We start from the raw sequence: 13,866 nt of genomic DNA, 5'->3' as shown, positions 1-13,866 counted from the left end.
TAATTATGCCTTGTATTTTTTAATTCCTTTGATTGGTTTTAAACTTGCTGCCTTTTAATTTCACTGAGTACTGTAATATATCTAGATACCGCACAGTGGGTAAAACACAAGGTGGTGGCCAAAGCAATGCTTCTCCCAGCTTTTGTCTTTTTCATGTCATTGTTGTGTAGTTTGCGTTTCTATAGAATTCCCCACTATCTGGAATATTAATAATGGAGTCACTGTGTGGTGTTGGTTCCAGGGTTTCAGTCCCTGCCTTCTGGGATGGTTCTCTCCTGCTCACTGAGACTGATACGCCTTCACGCTCGCTGGCCGCTGAGTCTGAAACAGGCATCTTTGAGCACTGCACCAGACGATCACTGCAGACAGGTGGCTGGGAGGAATGAAGAACCAGGAAAAGGTGGATGAAGGAGAAAAAGCCTAGACAGGGCTGCAGCTTGCCAGGCCTGGTGTCCTCCTGGGAAGAAAGGTTTAGAACTTATGCAGCATATGCTGTGCAAGCCCAAGGAATCTGCACCGTTTCTGACTGCAGATCAGGTGTTCATAACTGTAAAGGAACCAAATTACCACAATAAGAACTAACCATTCACTCTCTGGAGTGGGAAGAGTTCAAGTGTGCCCAGATCAGTGTCTAGGGTTCATCTACACAACCAAAGTAGCAAAGTTTAACAAAGACCTTGCCTATGCAAAAAAGAAAGTTGTAACTTCATCTACCCTGGCAAGTCCCCAGCACAACCATTTTGCATTTAACACATCTCACACAGTTACTCCCAGTGATGCAAATGTTGACACCTTCAGAGGGAAAGCACACTGCTGCTATATTTCAACATGTGACTCTGTACTACTGAAGTGTCAGTGTAGACAGCAAAGTCTGGTGCAGCAACTGCACCAAGTGCAATTAGCCCTTCCAGTGTAATCCAGCTCTGCTTCTGCCTATTCTGTTGACAGCTTGAAGCACTGGCTTAATCACCTGATAAGATGGCTGCATGCCAACCCTAAAGCAGCTCAGACAGCAAAGAAGCAGCCGTGTTAGTCTGTATTCGCAAAAAGAAAAGGAGGACTTGTGGCATTTATTTGTTAGTCTCTAAGGTGCCACAAGTACTCCTTTTCTTCAGACAGCAAGTACTTGCCTGATGTCAACTGTGCTCAGCTCTCCCTTCTCCTAACCATCTTGGGGCAGGATAAAGAAACATTGAGATGGTTTCCCTAGAGCGCAATCTGAGAAATAATAACAGAACAAGAGAGAAATTAAGAGGCACAGGTAAGGGGGAAACAACATCATAGGTACATAAGACTTGCCATACTGGATAAGACCAGAAGTCCATCTAATTTGCCATCCTGTCTCTGACAGTGGTCAATACCAGAAGTTTCAGATAAAGGTATAAGAAGCCTAATAAGAGAAAATTATGGTATACCTATTTGTAGAGTAAGGTCATGCTAAACCCAGAGAGCAAGTGGTTGGTGTATATCCTGAAATACATTGGTTTATATACTTTTTTCATTCTTATCCTTATTTTTAATGTAATCCTTTTTTTATGGGTTCTCTTAATTGCTCTGCCTCAATAATGCCATGTGGCAGAGAGTTTCACAGAATAATTATGAGCTGTCCAGTAACATGTAGAATTCTGTTGCCTAAGTGGTTAATCAATGTGTATGAGCAGTTCAGATTTTCCCTTCCAATATGTATAGTAGTGCAACTGACTACACTGTTAAGATGTTTGCTGAAGAGAGGTGACAATAAATGGAAAGATGATCTGGTGGAAGATACAGGATGGATATCTCAAATGACAAAATCTGATTAATAGGGGTAAGATTGGGGGATGTGACAAAGTGAGACCATTGTCAGAGTGGACAGAGCAATTAGTGCAGTGAGACGAGGTCTGTGACGTAGGCTGGAGGAAGCCCATGGAGGGTTTTCAAAATAAGGATTGTTAAGAAGGCAACATGATCTCTTTACTCTTTCTCTCTCCCCTTATTGTGTAGTAGTAGGATTTTATGTTTGTATTTTGCATAATTATGAAGAATAATAATGTAGCATGTATTAAATGTATTGATGTATAATTTGACCATATCCTGCCAGCCACCCTTTCTGAGGGCAGAAAGGAATGGCCTAGTGTGCCATTGGTAGAGATGCATCAGCCAGAATTTTGTGTCTGAAGCTGATTTCAAGGCAGTAACAGACCTTTTAGGGTTACCACTTTGTTGTAGGTTTAGCATTCTTGGACTAGATGACCTCCTGAGGTCTCTTCCAACCCTAATCTTCTATGATTCTATGAATGCAATGATTGTTTTCTCTTGCATTGCAATTTGATGTTCCTGTTCAAATGCTCTGTGTAAATCAGTCCTGTTTTGTGTGTGAATGAGATATGAAGGCCATCACTGGACCAGATCTCCTAGGGAGAAATCGAGGACAGATGTAAACGTGCCAGGAGATTGCAACATGCCCCTATTTAAATGTCAGAGGAGGGCAGATTGATGACTCTAAAAATGAGACAGGCACCTATCAATGGGGATAAAATAGCTGTGATCAAAACCAGCATCGGGTAATTCCCTGAGAAACTAATGAAAGAACAAAATAAAAAATGAGAAAAACAATTTAAGAAAACAAGCACTCGTCAAACGATAATTGCTTACAGCATGATGGTGCAAAACTCATTTGTCCCAATGAAGAAAAATCACTATATAAACAGGTGCCATGCCATGAAACTTTGCGTTCGTCCTGCCAAGACTTCCCTGAAGCATCGTGTTGCGACCAACAGAACCTCTGAGCAGTGTGTTAAGGGTGCCAGGCCGGGACCGAGGGATTGGATAAGGGGCAGAGGGTCTTGGGGGCGGTCAGGGGCTCCCCCCCACCAGGGTCTGGGAGGCAGGAGCTGTGGGGGGGCACTTTTGGGGGCACCGCAGTCCCAGAGTGGCCCAGGGGATTAGCAGGGGGCCGGGAGCAACCCACTCTGCTTCCCTCACCCCGGCCCTGGCCGTATCGCTCGAGGGAGGGAGCTTGGGGGATGGGATCCCCCCTGCACTCACCGGCAGCGGTGGAAGAAGAGCAGCCCAGACACAGCCTGCTCCACTCCGCCAGCTCCCAGCCCTGGCGCTCCGCTTCCCGCCGCAGGTGAGTGCAGGACTTTTCCCCAACCTCCCACCCCCCCAGCGACACGGCTGGGGCTGGGGCAAGGAAATCAGAGCGGGCTGGGGCTGCGTCGCACCGCTTCCCACAGTTGCCGGTGAGTGCCTGTCAGGGGGTGTGGGTAGGGGTCAGAGCCGTCAGGGGACAGGGAGCAGGGGGGTTGGGTAGGGGGTGGGGTCCTGGGGGTGATTAGGGATGAGGGTCTCTGGAGCGGGCAGTCAGGGAACAAGGAATGGGGGGCCAAAACAAGTTCAATATAACATGGTCTCACCTATAATGCGGTGAGATTTTTTGTCTCCCGAGGACCGCGTTATATTGGGATAGAGGTGTATTCCAATAAATGCAACATATTGCCTTTTCCCCTGAAAAAGATCCCGTGTGCTTCTTATAAGCGTAACATTTTTAAAGTCTTTTTCCACAAACACAATATTAGATGACCACTCTTGTTCCCCCTACCTCACAACCTGGAGTCAGTCCTCATGCTGGGCTCAGGTGAACCTCTCTTGGTCTATTTGAGAGGAAGCATTGCTTCTGGCACTGTCAACTCAGTGTGACTCAAAATGGTAGCCAGGATCTGCAGGACAACTGGCTTTCCCTAGCCAGTGCTACGCAAAAGTCTGGACCAATCCTCTAGTGGGGAAGGGGAACACCCATTTAAGGTTCCTTTGCTCAAAGTATGTCACCAAAGAGGAATAGTGAAGGTGACTATTTGGGATTTAAATGTGGGGCAAAGCTGGTTTTACAAGTTTCTAGAGTTTGTGTAAGAATTACCTGCTTTGGCCATGAGGTAAGCAGCAATCAATTTATTTAGGTGTGTGGTGCAGTGCCCCATGCCACTCCATGTGTTACCTGGGCCTGAGATTGGCTATGTTTGGGAAGCAGATGGTTCTGGGGTTTACAGCTGTCTTGTGCTTTTCAGGCTAACCAATGTGGCAACTCCATTGTGGAGATTCCCCTATGAAGAGCAGCTGAAGGTAAGATGTGCTCACAAGGAGTTTCCTCCACCAACCATTCCCTCCCCACCTCCTCCAGGAAACTTCCTTAGACTCTCATCCTCATGTAATCCTCTAGTTCTGTTCAGATCCCATTACTGCCAGTTTCATTCTTTTATAGTAACCTCATAGATGGATCTATACTATATGAACTGGATAGAAGTATATGTGTATTCCTCTACTAGATGGAATCAGAACTGATCAACTGTGTGTTATAGGCCCTATGGTGTTATATTGAGATTCTCCATTAGCTCAAGTGGTAGAGGCCTGTGCTTTAAGAACAAGAGGATCCAGGTTCTATCCTTGCGGTTGCTGTGAAGCTCTGAGTGGCCAGCGTGTACAATGTTAGGACAAGTGTGAAGCTCCTATAGGGCTGTGGCTTGGTTACAGTATTTTCTCCTGCCCAGTGGGGTGCTCTCCCTCTCCAGTTGTGATGAGCAAGCTCACTTCAGTGCAAATGTTAGTGCCTTGGAACTTTTCTGCAGGTGAAGTCTGAGAGTCAGAAGAACGTGTTGCAGACACTGGCCTCTCGTCTGAGGGAGCTTGGTACAGACAAACTGGAAATCACACAAAGACCAGATGGGCTTTGCTGTCCCCTCCGTTCTGTTGTCCCCTCTGTGAGTACTGGAGAGAAATCTTTCATGGGAATGTCAGAAGAGCTAAGCCCCTGACAAATCTCTTCCCCTGCTTCTGCTGAGTGCCATCATGGTGGGGAAAACTGCTATGCACTCAGAACAACCACACTGAATCCAGCTCCTGACAAACTGTCTACTCTACATCTAGTGAGAGCCCTGGGCTATGAGGCAGTTTTACCTACTAGGAACCCCTGCCCTGGATCCAACCCCAGCCTCCAGTGTGCATCCACTGGCTATAGCCCAATCATTGAAAAACTCCAATCATCACCCCCGTTGCTCCACCACCTTAAGTATCTCAGGGATCCCAGTCTCTAATAAACCACCTGCCCTGTATTCACAGAGCACAACTGGGGAAGAGTGGGTGGCTAAACTGCTCCCCTGGCAAACACTATGGGGTCCAGGTACTGACACACCCTTCCATCCTATACTCTTTGACAGTCATGTGCTACATCTCATGCTGCCAATAAAATGTCCAGAATTGATTCTCACCCCCCATCATTTTTTGGTTCCTGGCTTTACCCTTTCCTCTTCTCTCCCCCAGCCCGTCGTTAACGGCTACCGAAACAAATCCACATTCTCTGTGAACCGAGGACCTGATGGGAACTCGAAAACTGTGGGGCTCTATGTGGGAACTGGCAGAGGTCAGTGCACGACAAAGTACAAGCCTGAAAGCTACCTAGATCATACTGGGTCATAGGCATAGTCACGGCCCTCTGTACTCTGATAGTTTGGATCTAATCGTGTAGCAAGGTCCCTGAATTCTGTGGAGCTCTGGTGGGAATGTTAGCAGTTCTGTGGTGACTATGGATAAATTTAAAAAAAAAAAAGGTTTCTAATAAATTTGGAAATAAACACTACAATCAAAATAGTAGCCCCTATTCTCTCTGTTTACAGAGTTGTATTGATTTTATGCTGAGCCCTCATTTTCAGTATGTTGTAGATGTGTGTATTGACTAAGGCTAACCACGTTGCAAAACCACATCAAGGGGGAAGCTGGAGGTTTTGGCAGTTGGGTAGGTGGCAGTTGTGGCTTGGGCACCTGAGCAGTCATGGAAGACAGTTTGGGATTGTGGGATAAGCACATCGCATGGCTCTTCCCGCTAAAAGTTTGGTAGTGAAATCATTAGCAATGTTGACTGTATTTTCCACCAAATGCATCTGATGAAGTGAGCTGTAGCTCACGAAAGCTTATGCTCAAATAAATTTGTTAGTCTCTAAGGTGCCACAAGTACTCCTTTTCTTTTTGCGACATTTAAATTGTCATCTTTGGACTTCGTGATTAACACTTCATAAAATGAATGGTCCAGTTCACACCTCTCTAAGCTGTTGTTTCCAGCTGTCTGTAGGCTCAGGAAGGTACTGCTGATTTGTTTGTACCCAGGGCTTCTCTAGGTGGTGGGGTAATGCGCCATATGAGGGTATGATTTCTAAAGCGCACTAGTGTGTTGGTGCACTAATTGGTTTGTGTAGACCCTGCTGGTGAGCACTAATGGATCCCTAGTGTGCTTTAAACGTAGTACTGTCTCAAACAGCATTAGGAACAGCACTAAATTAAAGCACCCTAAGGAATCTTTAGTATACACTAGCAGGGTCAACATCGAACAATTAACGCACAACACATTTGTGTGCTTCAGAAATCACACCCTTGTAAGGTGCATTACTCCACCATGTAGACTAGCCCTCAGTTCAAGTTTTTAAGCTTTTCTTTGTAACTATGAGAACTAGCCACAATTTTTTTAAAGGAAAACTTAAATTCCAGATCAAAATTATGTGACAAGGGGTGAATTCCATGGCAAAGTTCACAGCCATGGAATATAGGGGACCCTGGATGTAGCCAAAAACCAGAGCTCTGAGGAGCTTAGTTGTAAGTGGATCACGAGTGAAAGGATAGATTAAAGAGGGAGCAAAGCCTCTGCCAACCAAACCCAGTCTATTTTCCTTTATATTTTCAGCCCTTTTCTAACAATGGTGCCATGCTGCACATGTGCCTGATGCAGACTCATGCACTGAGGGCAGTGATCGTGATCATTTTCATTTGGAAATAAATCTCATGAGTTCGCTTGGCTTTGCCTTCTGATTGCTGAACTACAGGGTTTGGCCATCCCACCATAAGCCCTGTCTGAGCAATGCCATGTCAGTCTAAACTGTGTCACCACTCGGGGCTCATTCCATTACTCCCCAGTTAGCAGAAGCAGAGTGAATTGGTTTTGCATTAAAATGGATTTAAGGAAGCTGTCAGAAAACTAAACATTTCTTGCAAACTACTGAAATTACATAACTGGGCAAGGACAAACCTGATACTTAGTGGAGGCTGCCTTAGACCCTCACTCAAATAAGGTGGAGCAGGGGGAATTGAGACATAAGTGTGTCTGTTGTTCCACTGTAGTGCAGTTCCAAGAGATCTGGGGATAGACCTTCCTATCTACTGTGCAGAGCCACTCAAGGTAAGTGGTGCTGGGATGGAGCCCGCACCCTGAACTGGTCCTGCACCCCGCACCCCAACCTCCTGCCCTGAGCCCCCTGCTGTTACCCCTCCTGCACCCCAACCCCATGCCCTGAGCCCCCTGCCGTACCCCTCCTGCACCTCAACCCCCTGCCCTGAGCCCCCAACGCCCTGCCCTGAGCCCCCTAAGGCACCCCACACTCCTCCTGCACTCAACCCCTTGCCCTGAGTCCCCTGCACCCCCTGTCCTGAGCCTCCCCCCGCACTCCACACCCTCTCCTGACCCCCAACCCCCTGCTCTGAGCCCCCTTGTACATCCCACACCCCTCCTCCACCCCAACTCCTTGCCCTGAGCCCCTTCCTGCACACCACACCCCCTCCCACACTCCACACTCCCTCCTGCACCCCAACTCCCTGCCCCAGCCCTACATTCATGGCCCTGCATACAATTTCCCCACCAGATGTGGCCCTCAGGCCAAAAAGTTTGCCAACCCCTGTAATAAGGTTAGAATTATAATACTATGTATAGGACTATAAATTAAAAAGAGAATTCCTAATATCTGTGGTATTTATCTGTACAACTTTATTTATACTTAGTGCTATGAGGAATTTCTTCACTGGATCACTGCCTCCTGTTTCACCAGGGTGGCCACTGGCGTGAGCTCACAGTACGCACCAATAGCAGTGGACACACCATGGCCATCATCACTTTCCACCCCCAGGACCTCAGTCAGGTGACAATGACAGCTTCCCACCACCTCTGTTCTGGACCCAGGGACATTGCCAGTACCAAGCAATGTGAGTCAAAGTAGTGGCAGTACCAGAATGTCTAGTTGATGTTCAGAACAAAGGGAATATTGGCAGTATCAATACAAGAACTACTAAGCCTGTGGGAGCATATCAGAGATAATATCAAAACTATGCTTCTCATGAGGGTCATAGCAATGCTAATGTCAGAAACCAACCTAATGCCATTTTATAGTAATGCCGGTACAAGGTCTACCATGTTTATGGTAGATATAACCATGGCAGTGCCAGACCTGCTAGTTCATATGAGATAGCTATGGTGTATAGTTGAGGATAGGTATTATAAAAATCAACATAACCAGATCCATTTTTTCTTTTGCTCTCGGGAGGAGGAACTGTGTACTCAGAAAGCATTGCTTAAGGAGTTTTTCACTTGTGGGCCTGGAGCAATCTGCAACCTGACCTCACTTTATTTCCAAGAGAACTAATTTTTTTCAACACCTAATAAAACTTGCATCATGTCAGAAAGTGGAGGGAAAGGCAACAGGAATACTGAAAATGAAATTTCACTGCTACCCCCTATTTCTTACCCATATCCTCAAACCTGCAATCCAACCACTCTCCTATCAGGACAATTCTTTCAGAGACTGACAAATAATAGTGATATTTGTTTGGCCAGCCCTTCTACAGACACCATTTTAGGATGGCTATGTCTTCATTTGAGTATTTCAAAGTACTCTGGAAACATTAATAAATTATGCCTTGCAAAACTCCTATGAGGCAGGTAAATAAATATTTTTACCCCTGTTTTACAGATTGGGAAACTAAAGAACAAAGCTGAAGTGACTTTCCCAAGATTACAAATAAAAGGTCTCACTCCCAGTCTTCTGTTTTGACCACAACAATTAATTCCAGATTTTGAAAGTGACAGAAGTTTTGTAAATGATTACTTCAACTTGCTAAAGTGTTCACAGAAAATAATAACTCAAAGGTGGTGCTTTAGATTAGAGAAGAAATCAGTCAGAGAATTGCTCTAGATCGAGATCTGGTCTAGATCAATGGATGTGGGGTGTGGGGGAATGTTCTCCCTGTGTTTTAACACTGTACTAAAAGGACGTTAAATAAACTGGCTCTTTGTTGAAAATCCTGTTCTCTAATGAATTCTCTTGTTATATCCCCTTCAAGCATCATGACTGGAAGTTCCCACCAGCAATCCCTCTATCAGCTCCTCTATGGAGAACGATACATCTTTGAGGAGGTCCTGGGCTTGAAGTTCCGCATCTCTCCAGATGCCTTTTTCCAAATCAACACAGCTGGGGCAGAAGTTCTGTACCAGATAGTTGGGAAGTTAAGCTGGGCTGATTAGAACACTGTCCTTCTTGATGTCTGCTGTGGAACTGGTGAGAACTGACAATGCAGTGGGGTCGCCACAAGTTTGTGTTTGACAAGGTCATAATTTGTTCTGGTTGTGAAGGATGTGGTCTCTCCAGAATTTAACCACTGTCTTGCTCCCTATTTCTTCATCTTAAAACCTTGACTTTCTTTCTCTCTCTCTTGTTTTCCAGGTGCCATTAGTCTCTCTCTGGCTTGCCAAGCACCTAAGGTTGTTGGTGTCGAGGTGATGGAGCAAGCTGTAGAGGATGCCAAATGGAATGCAACATTCAATGGTGTGAGGAAGGAGTTTAAAATCCATTGCTGCAAAATACAAAGAATCTCCTAAGTGGAGGGCTCCTAATAGTCCCAAGGTGGCCTGCAGAACTTCCAGTAAGGGGAGAAGCTTTGTGCTATAACCACTTCACTCGTCCCTTTCCTACTGCACAACAATGCTCCTCCCCCCTGTTTCTATTAACTCTGTGACGTGAAAGGGGCATGAAATGGTCTTGGTGGCTAAAGAGAATGGAGGGAGATGAGAGAATGGCTGTGGGAATGGAAGTGGAGGACTATCTAGACTTGATGTCAGGTCCTCGTGCCTTTTCTACCTCCACATTGCAAAATGGGCAAAGATTAACATGTGCTCTGACCCACACCCCCAGACGAGCACGCCATCTTGGGTTCCACACACACCTCAGGGCTTTGAGTGTAGATGATGGGGGGTACGGGCAAGAACTTGAGGCTCCCCACATGGAAAGTCAGCAATGTTGACTTACCTTTAGAGGAAAACTGGGGGAAAGTGGCAAGGAAAGGAGATGATCCAGGAGGGTGCAGGTAGGGAGAATCCCTAATATGTTCTGTGTTGACATGGAAAGCATCCCTATGCCAGGTATGCATTTCTCAGGGAGACACTCTCTTGGGATGAGAGACCCTGAGGTTTTCTGTGCCTGAGGGGTCCTCTCTCTTCATCTTCCAGTGGGGTTGATTCTGTACCTGCAGGGAGCGTTTGGGTGAATGATTTTTCTGCACAGGGATCTCAAACTGTGATTTTCATAGTGGAAAGACGGAGACAGTTTTGCTGTAGTTCCTCATGTCGCGAGAGGATGACTGGCTCCTTGTTGCTGTGGTGAACCCATCCCGGGCTGGACTCTGTAAGAGAACATATTCTTCCTTTTTGAGACCTGACAATATCTCTCTTGTTTTGAAGGAATAAATACAGAAAAGAAAAAAAACTTTAAATAGAAATGTAGGAAGTGTCATATTGTCATAGCCCATTTAGTTCAGCATGCTGGCATCAAAATGGCCAACAGCAGCTGCTTCAGAGGAAAGTGCAAGAAACTCTGCAGTAGGCATTTACAGAATAACCTTGTCCGCAATTATGAATTGTGGCAATGAGTTCTACAGGCTAACTGTGCATTGTATGAAAGAGTATTTCCTTTAATTGGATTAAAATATGATGCCTTTCAATTTCATCGAATGTCCCTCTTGCTCTAGTTTTGAGAGAGGTTGAGTAACACTGCCTTATCTACCTTCTCTATTCCGTTCATTATTTTTCTATGCCTTTACCAGTTTTCCTCTTTAAACAGTTGCAATCTTTTAAATCCGTCTTGATATGGGAGTTTGTGCATGCTTCTCATCAATTTGGTGAGTGAATTCATCTGCCATCCTTCACTTCCTTGGGAAGATGAGACAAGCTCCCTTACATCAGTGCTCTGCCTGAACAAGCTTGCATCCTATTAGTGTGGTGTGCCTTGCAACGGTGACACTAACCTGCCACTTTGGATCCTAACAATGTGAACTCCCTTGCGCCTGAGCACTGTCTGTTTCCCCTGCTGCCTTTCTATTTTCCCTCTGTTAAGGGTGATTGGTTTTGGTCATCCAAATGTAGTTCTGTGATGCTGGCCTAAAAGGAAAATGTTGACCAGTCCTTAGGAAAATCTCTATTCTGGGGATGTTTCTCTATGTAAATGTCTGATGTTTTTCTGCTCTCAGATTATCGTGTAGTGCAGGCCATTCAAAACTGCGAGGCCATCCGTACGTTGATCTATGTTTCCTGCAAGCCTGAAGGAGAAGCCATGAAGTGAGAGTGAGAAGGAGCCCCCTTTTTTTTTTGGTTTTGTCTCTGTTGTTATGAGGGTGACGTGCCATGCCCAGAGGAAAAGAGCACAACAAATTGCTTGGGGAGGTTTTCATTTGGTCTGAACCTTATTGGGGTTGGCCTTGTAGGGCTCAGCCCTGCCCGCTCAGCAGTTACTACACCTGTGTCCCTACTGGTATGTCTATTCACAAGTTGCACATTGTGATAAAAGACTTCCAGGTCACTGTAAAGAGTTTAGTGAGGATGTGGGTTCAGTGGGGAACTGCTGTTCAAAAAGAGGGGAGGGAGGAAAAAGCAAGTGAGATGCTTAAATACATTCATAGACAGATAGAAAATAATGCAAAACTTATTCTAAAGGCACAGAATCTAACAAGCAGCATGCCTTCATCTGGGTTACTGTATCCAATATATTCACCATAAATTGGCTCCCATCTGGCAAATGAAGTCAATGGGACCATTCACATGCTTATAGTTAATCACATGGCTAAGTATTTTGCCGTGTCAGGGCCATATAGCAGAGAACGAAAGGTCTGCAGAGGAACAGTGAAGATGGTAGATAATTCAAAACCTAGGATTATTTTCTAACGGTATAAAGCCTTTCCTAGCTCTGGCGTTTTGTGAGAAATCAAATCTTAAATTTGTCCCTGATCATTCAGATTAGCCATGCTTTATTGGAACTGGTCCATGTCAAGGTTCCTTCCCCACTCTGAACTCTAGGGTACATATGTGGGGACCTGCATGAAAGACTCCCTAAGCTTATTTTTACCAGCCTAGGTTAAAACTTCCCAAGGTACAAACTTTGCTTTGTCCTTGAACCATATTCTGCCACTACCAAGCGTGTTAAACAAAGAACAGGGAAAGAGCCCACTTGGAGAAGTCTTCCCCCAAAATATCCCCCCAAGCCCTACACCCCCTTTCCTGAGGAGGGCTTGATAAGAATCCTCATCAATTCGTACAGATGAACACAGACCCAAACCCTTGGATCTTAAGACCAATGAAAAATCAATCAGGTTTTTAAGAGAAGAATTTTAATTAAAGAAAAGGTAAAAGAATCACCTCTGTAAAATCAGGATGGTAAACACCTTACAGGATAATCAGATTCAAAACATAAAGAATCCCTCTAGGCAAAACCGTAAGTTACAAAAAGACACAAAAACAGGAATATACATTCCATTCAGCACAGCTTATTTTAACAGCCATTAAACAAAAGGAAATCTAACGCATTTCTAACTAGATTACTTACTAACTAACAGGAGTTGTAAGGCTGCATTCCTGATCTGTTCCCAGCAAAAGCATCACACAGACACAGACCCTTTGTTCCCCCGCCTCCAGATTTAAAAGTATCTTGTCCTCTTATTGGTCATTTTGGGTCAGATGCCAGCTAGGTTACCTTAGCTTCTTAACCCTTTACAGGTGAAAGGGTTTTGCCTCTAGCCAGGAGGGATTTTATACCACTTATACAGAAAGGTGGTTACCCTTCCCTTTATATTTATGACAGTCCAGGACTAAAGAGAGCAGGTTCCAGACCTCAACCCAGTGTTAGTTTCAGTCTCAGTGGTTGTTCTTTCCCAAATAATAAGTATCTTTAATATATCTTCTGCTTCTTCATGGGTCAGCTATTACTAAAGGAAGGAAATGGAGAGGGGAAGGATTTTAGAAACACAGACAACTTTCCTCTGGCTCTGGATTAATCGGGAAACTGATGCCTTTTGATCCTTCTTTTTTTTATAGGTTTTGCTGCCCACCAGACTCTGGGAAGAAGCTTGTGGGAGAGCCTTCTGCCCCTCTGTTGGCTGTCCCAGTTGACATGTTTCCCCACACCGTGCACTGTGAGCTGGTGATCCTCTTCACCCGCTGAAGGGCCGTCCTGGTTATATGTTTTCCTACAAAACAGGTCTTCATACCTTTTAAAAGTTGAGGGTGAGAAAGAACTACAAATGTGCAGAAAGCTGGAATGGTCATGGCTCTGATTTAATTTATTCTTTTGAAAGTTGTAAATTAAAACTCTTTTGGTAATTCTCAGCCTGCCTCGCTGTGCTGTCCCTTGCATATCCTATGAAGTATGAAGCCAGTGTGTACTGAAATTTTCTGTGTGAAAAGATCATCTGTTGTAGGTTCTCTTTCCCACTCAAACCCTATCCCCTTTGCCAGGCAATCAAAATGGCTTAGACACCTCTTAACCCCTACTCTGCTGTTCTGGGTTTTCATAGGCAGGATTTGGTGAAACTACTTTAAATATACTAAATACAAGTCAAATCCTTTGTACTTTTAGTGCTATTGCCATGTTATTTAAACTAGGGCTGTTGATTAATCACAGTTAACGCACATGATTAAAAAATATTAATCGCGATTAAAAAATTAATTGCGATTAATTGCACTGTTAAACAATAGAATACCAATTGAAATTTACTAAATATTTTTGGATGTTTTTCTTCATTTTCAAATATATTGAT

At 44.7% G+C, this 13,866-nt stretch overlaps 1 protein-coding gene across 1 annotated transcript; it reads left to right on the top strand.

The window, feature by feature from the left end:
* The first annotated feature begins 264 nt into the window (after positions 1-264).
* Positions 265-13,347, top strand: TRMT2B (tRNA methyltransferase 2 homolog B). Its single transcript, XM_038415118.2, is given in 12 exon segments — positions 265-385; positions 388-469; positions 4,047-4,101; positions 4,605-4,736; positions 5,296-5,395; positions 7,804-7,931; positions 8,334-8,425; positions 9,127-9,344; positions 9,510-9,611; positions 10,347-10,466; positions 11,308-11,401; positions 13,145-13,347. Coding segments are annotated over 12 exon segments (1,371 nt in total). The 3' UTR covers positions 13,272-13,347.
* The last annotated feature ends 519 nt before the right edge of the window (positions 13,348-13,866 follow it).

This window comes from Dermochelys coriacea, chromosome 9 (genome assembly GCF_009764565.3).
Source record: "Dermochelys coriacea isolate rDerCor1 chromosome 9, rDerCor1.pri.v4, whole genome shotgun sequence".
In the NCBI taxonomy this organism is placed as follows: domain Eukaryota; kingdom Metazoa; phylum Chordata; order Testudines; family Dermochelyidae; genus Dermochelys; species Dermochelys coriacea.
The sequence above is the reverse complement of the archived record's forward strand: the minus strand, read 5'-3'. Positions and strand labels throughout refer to the sequence as shown.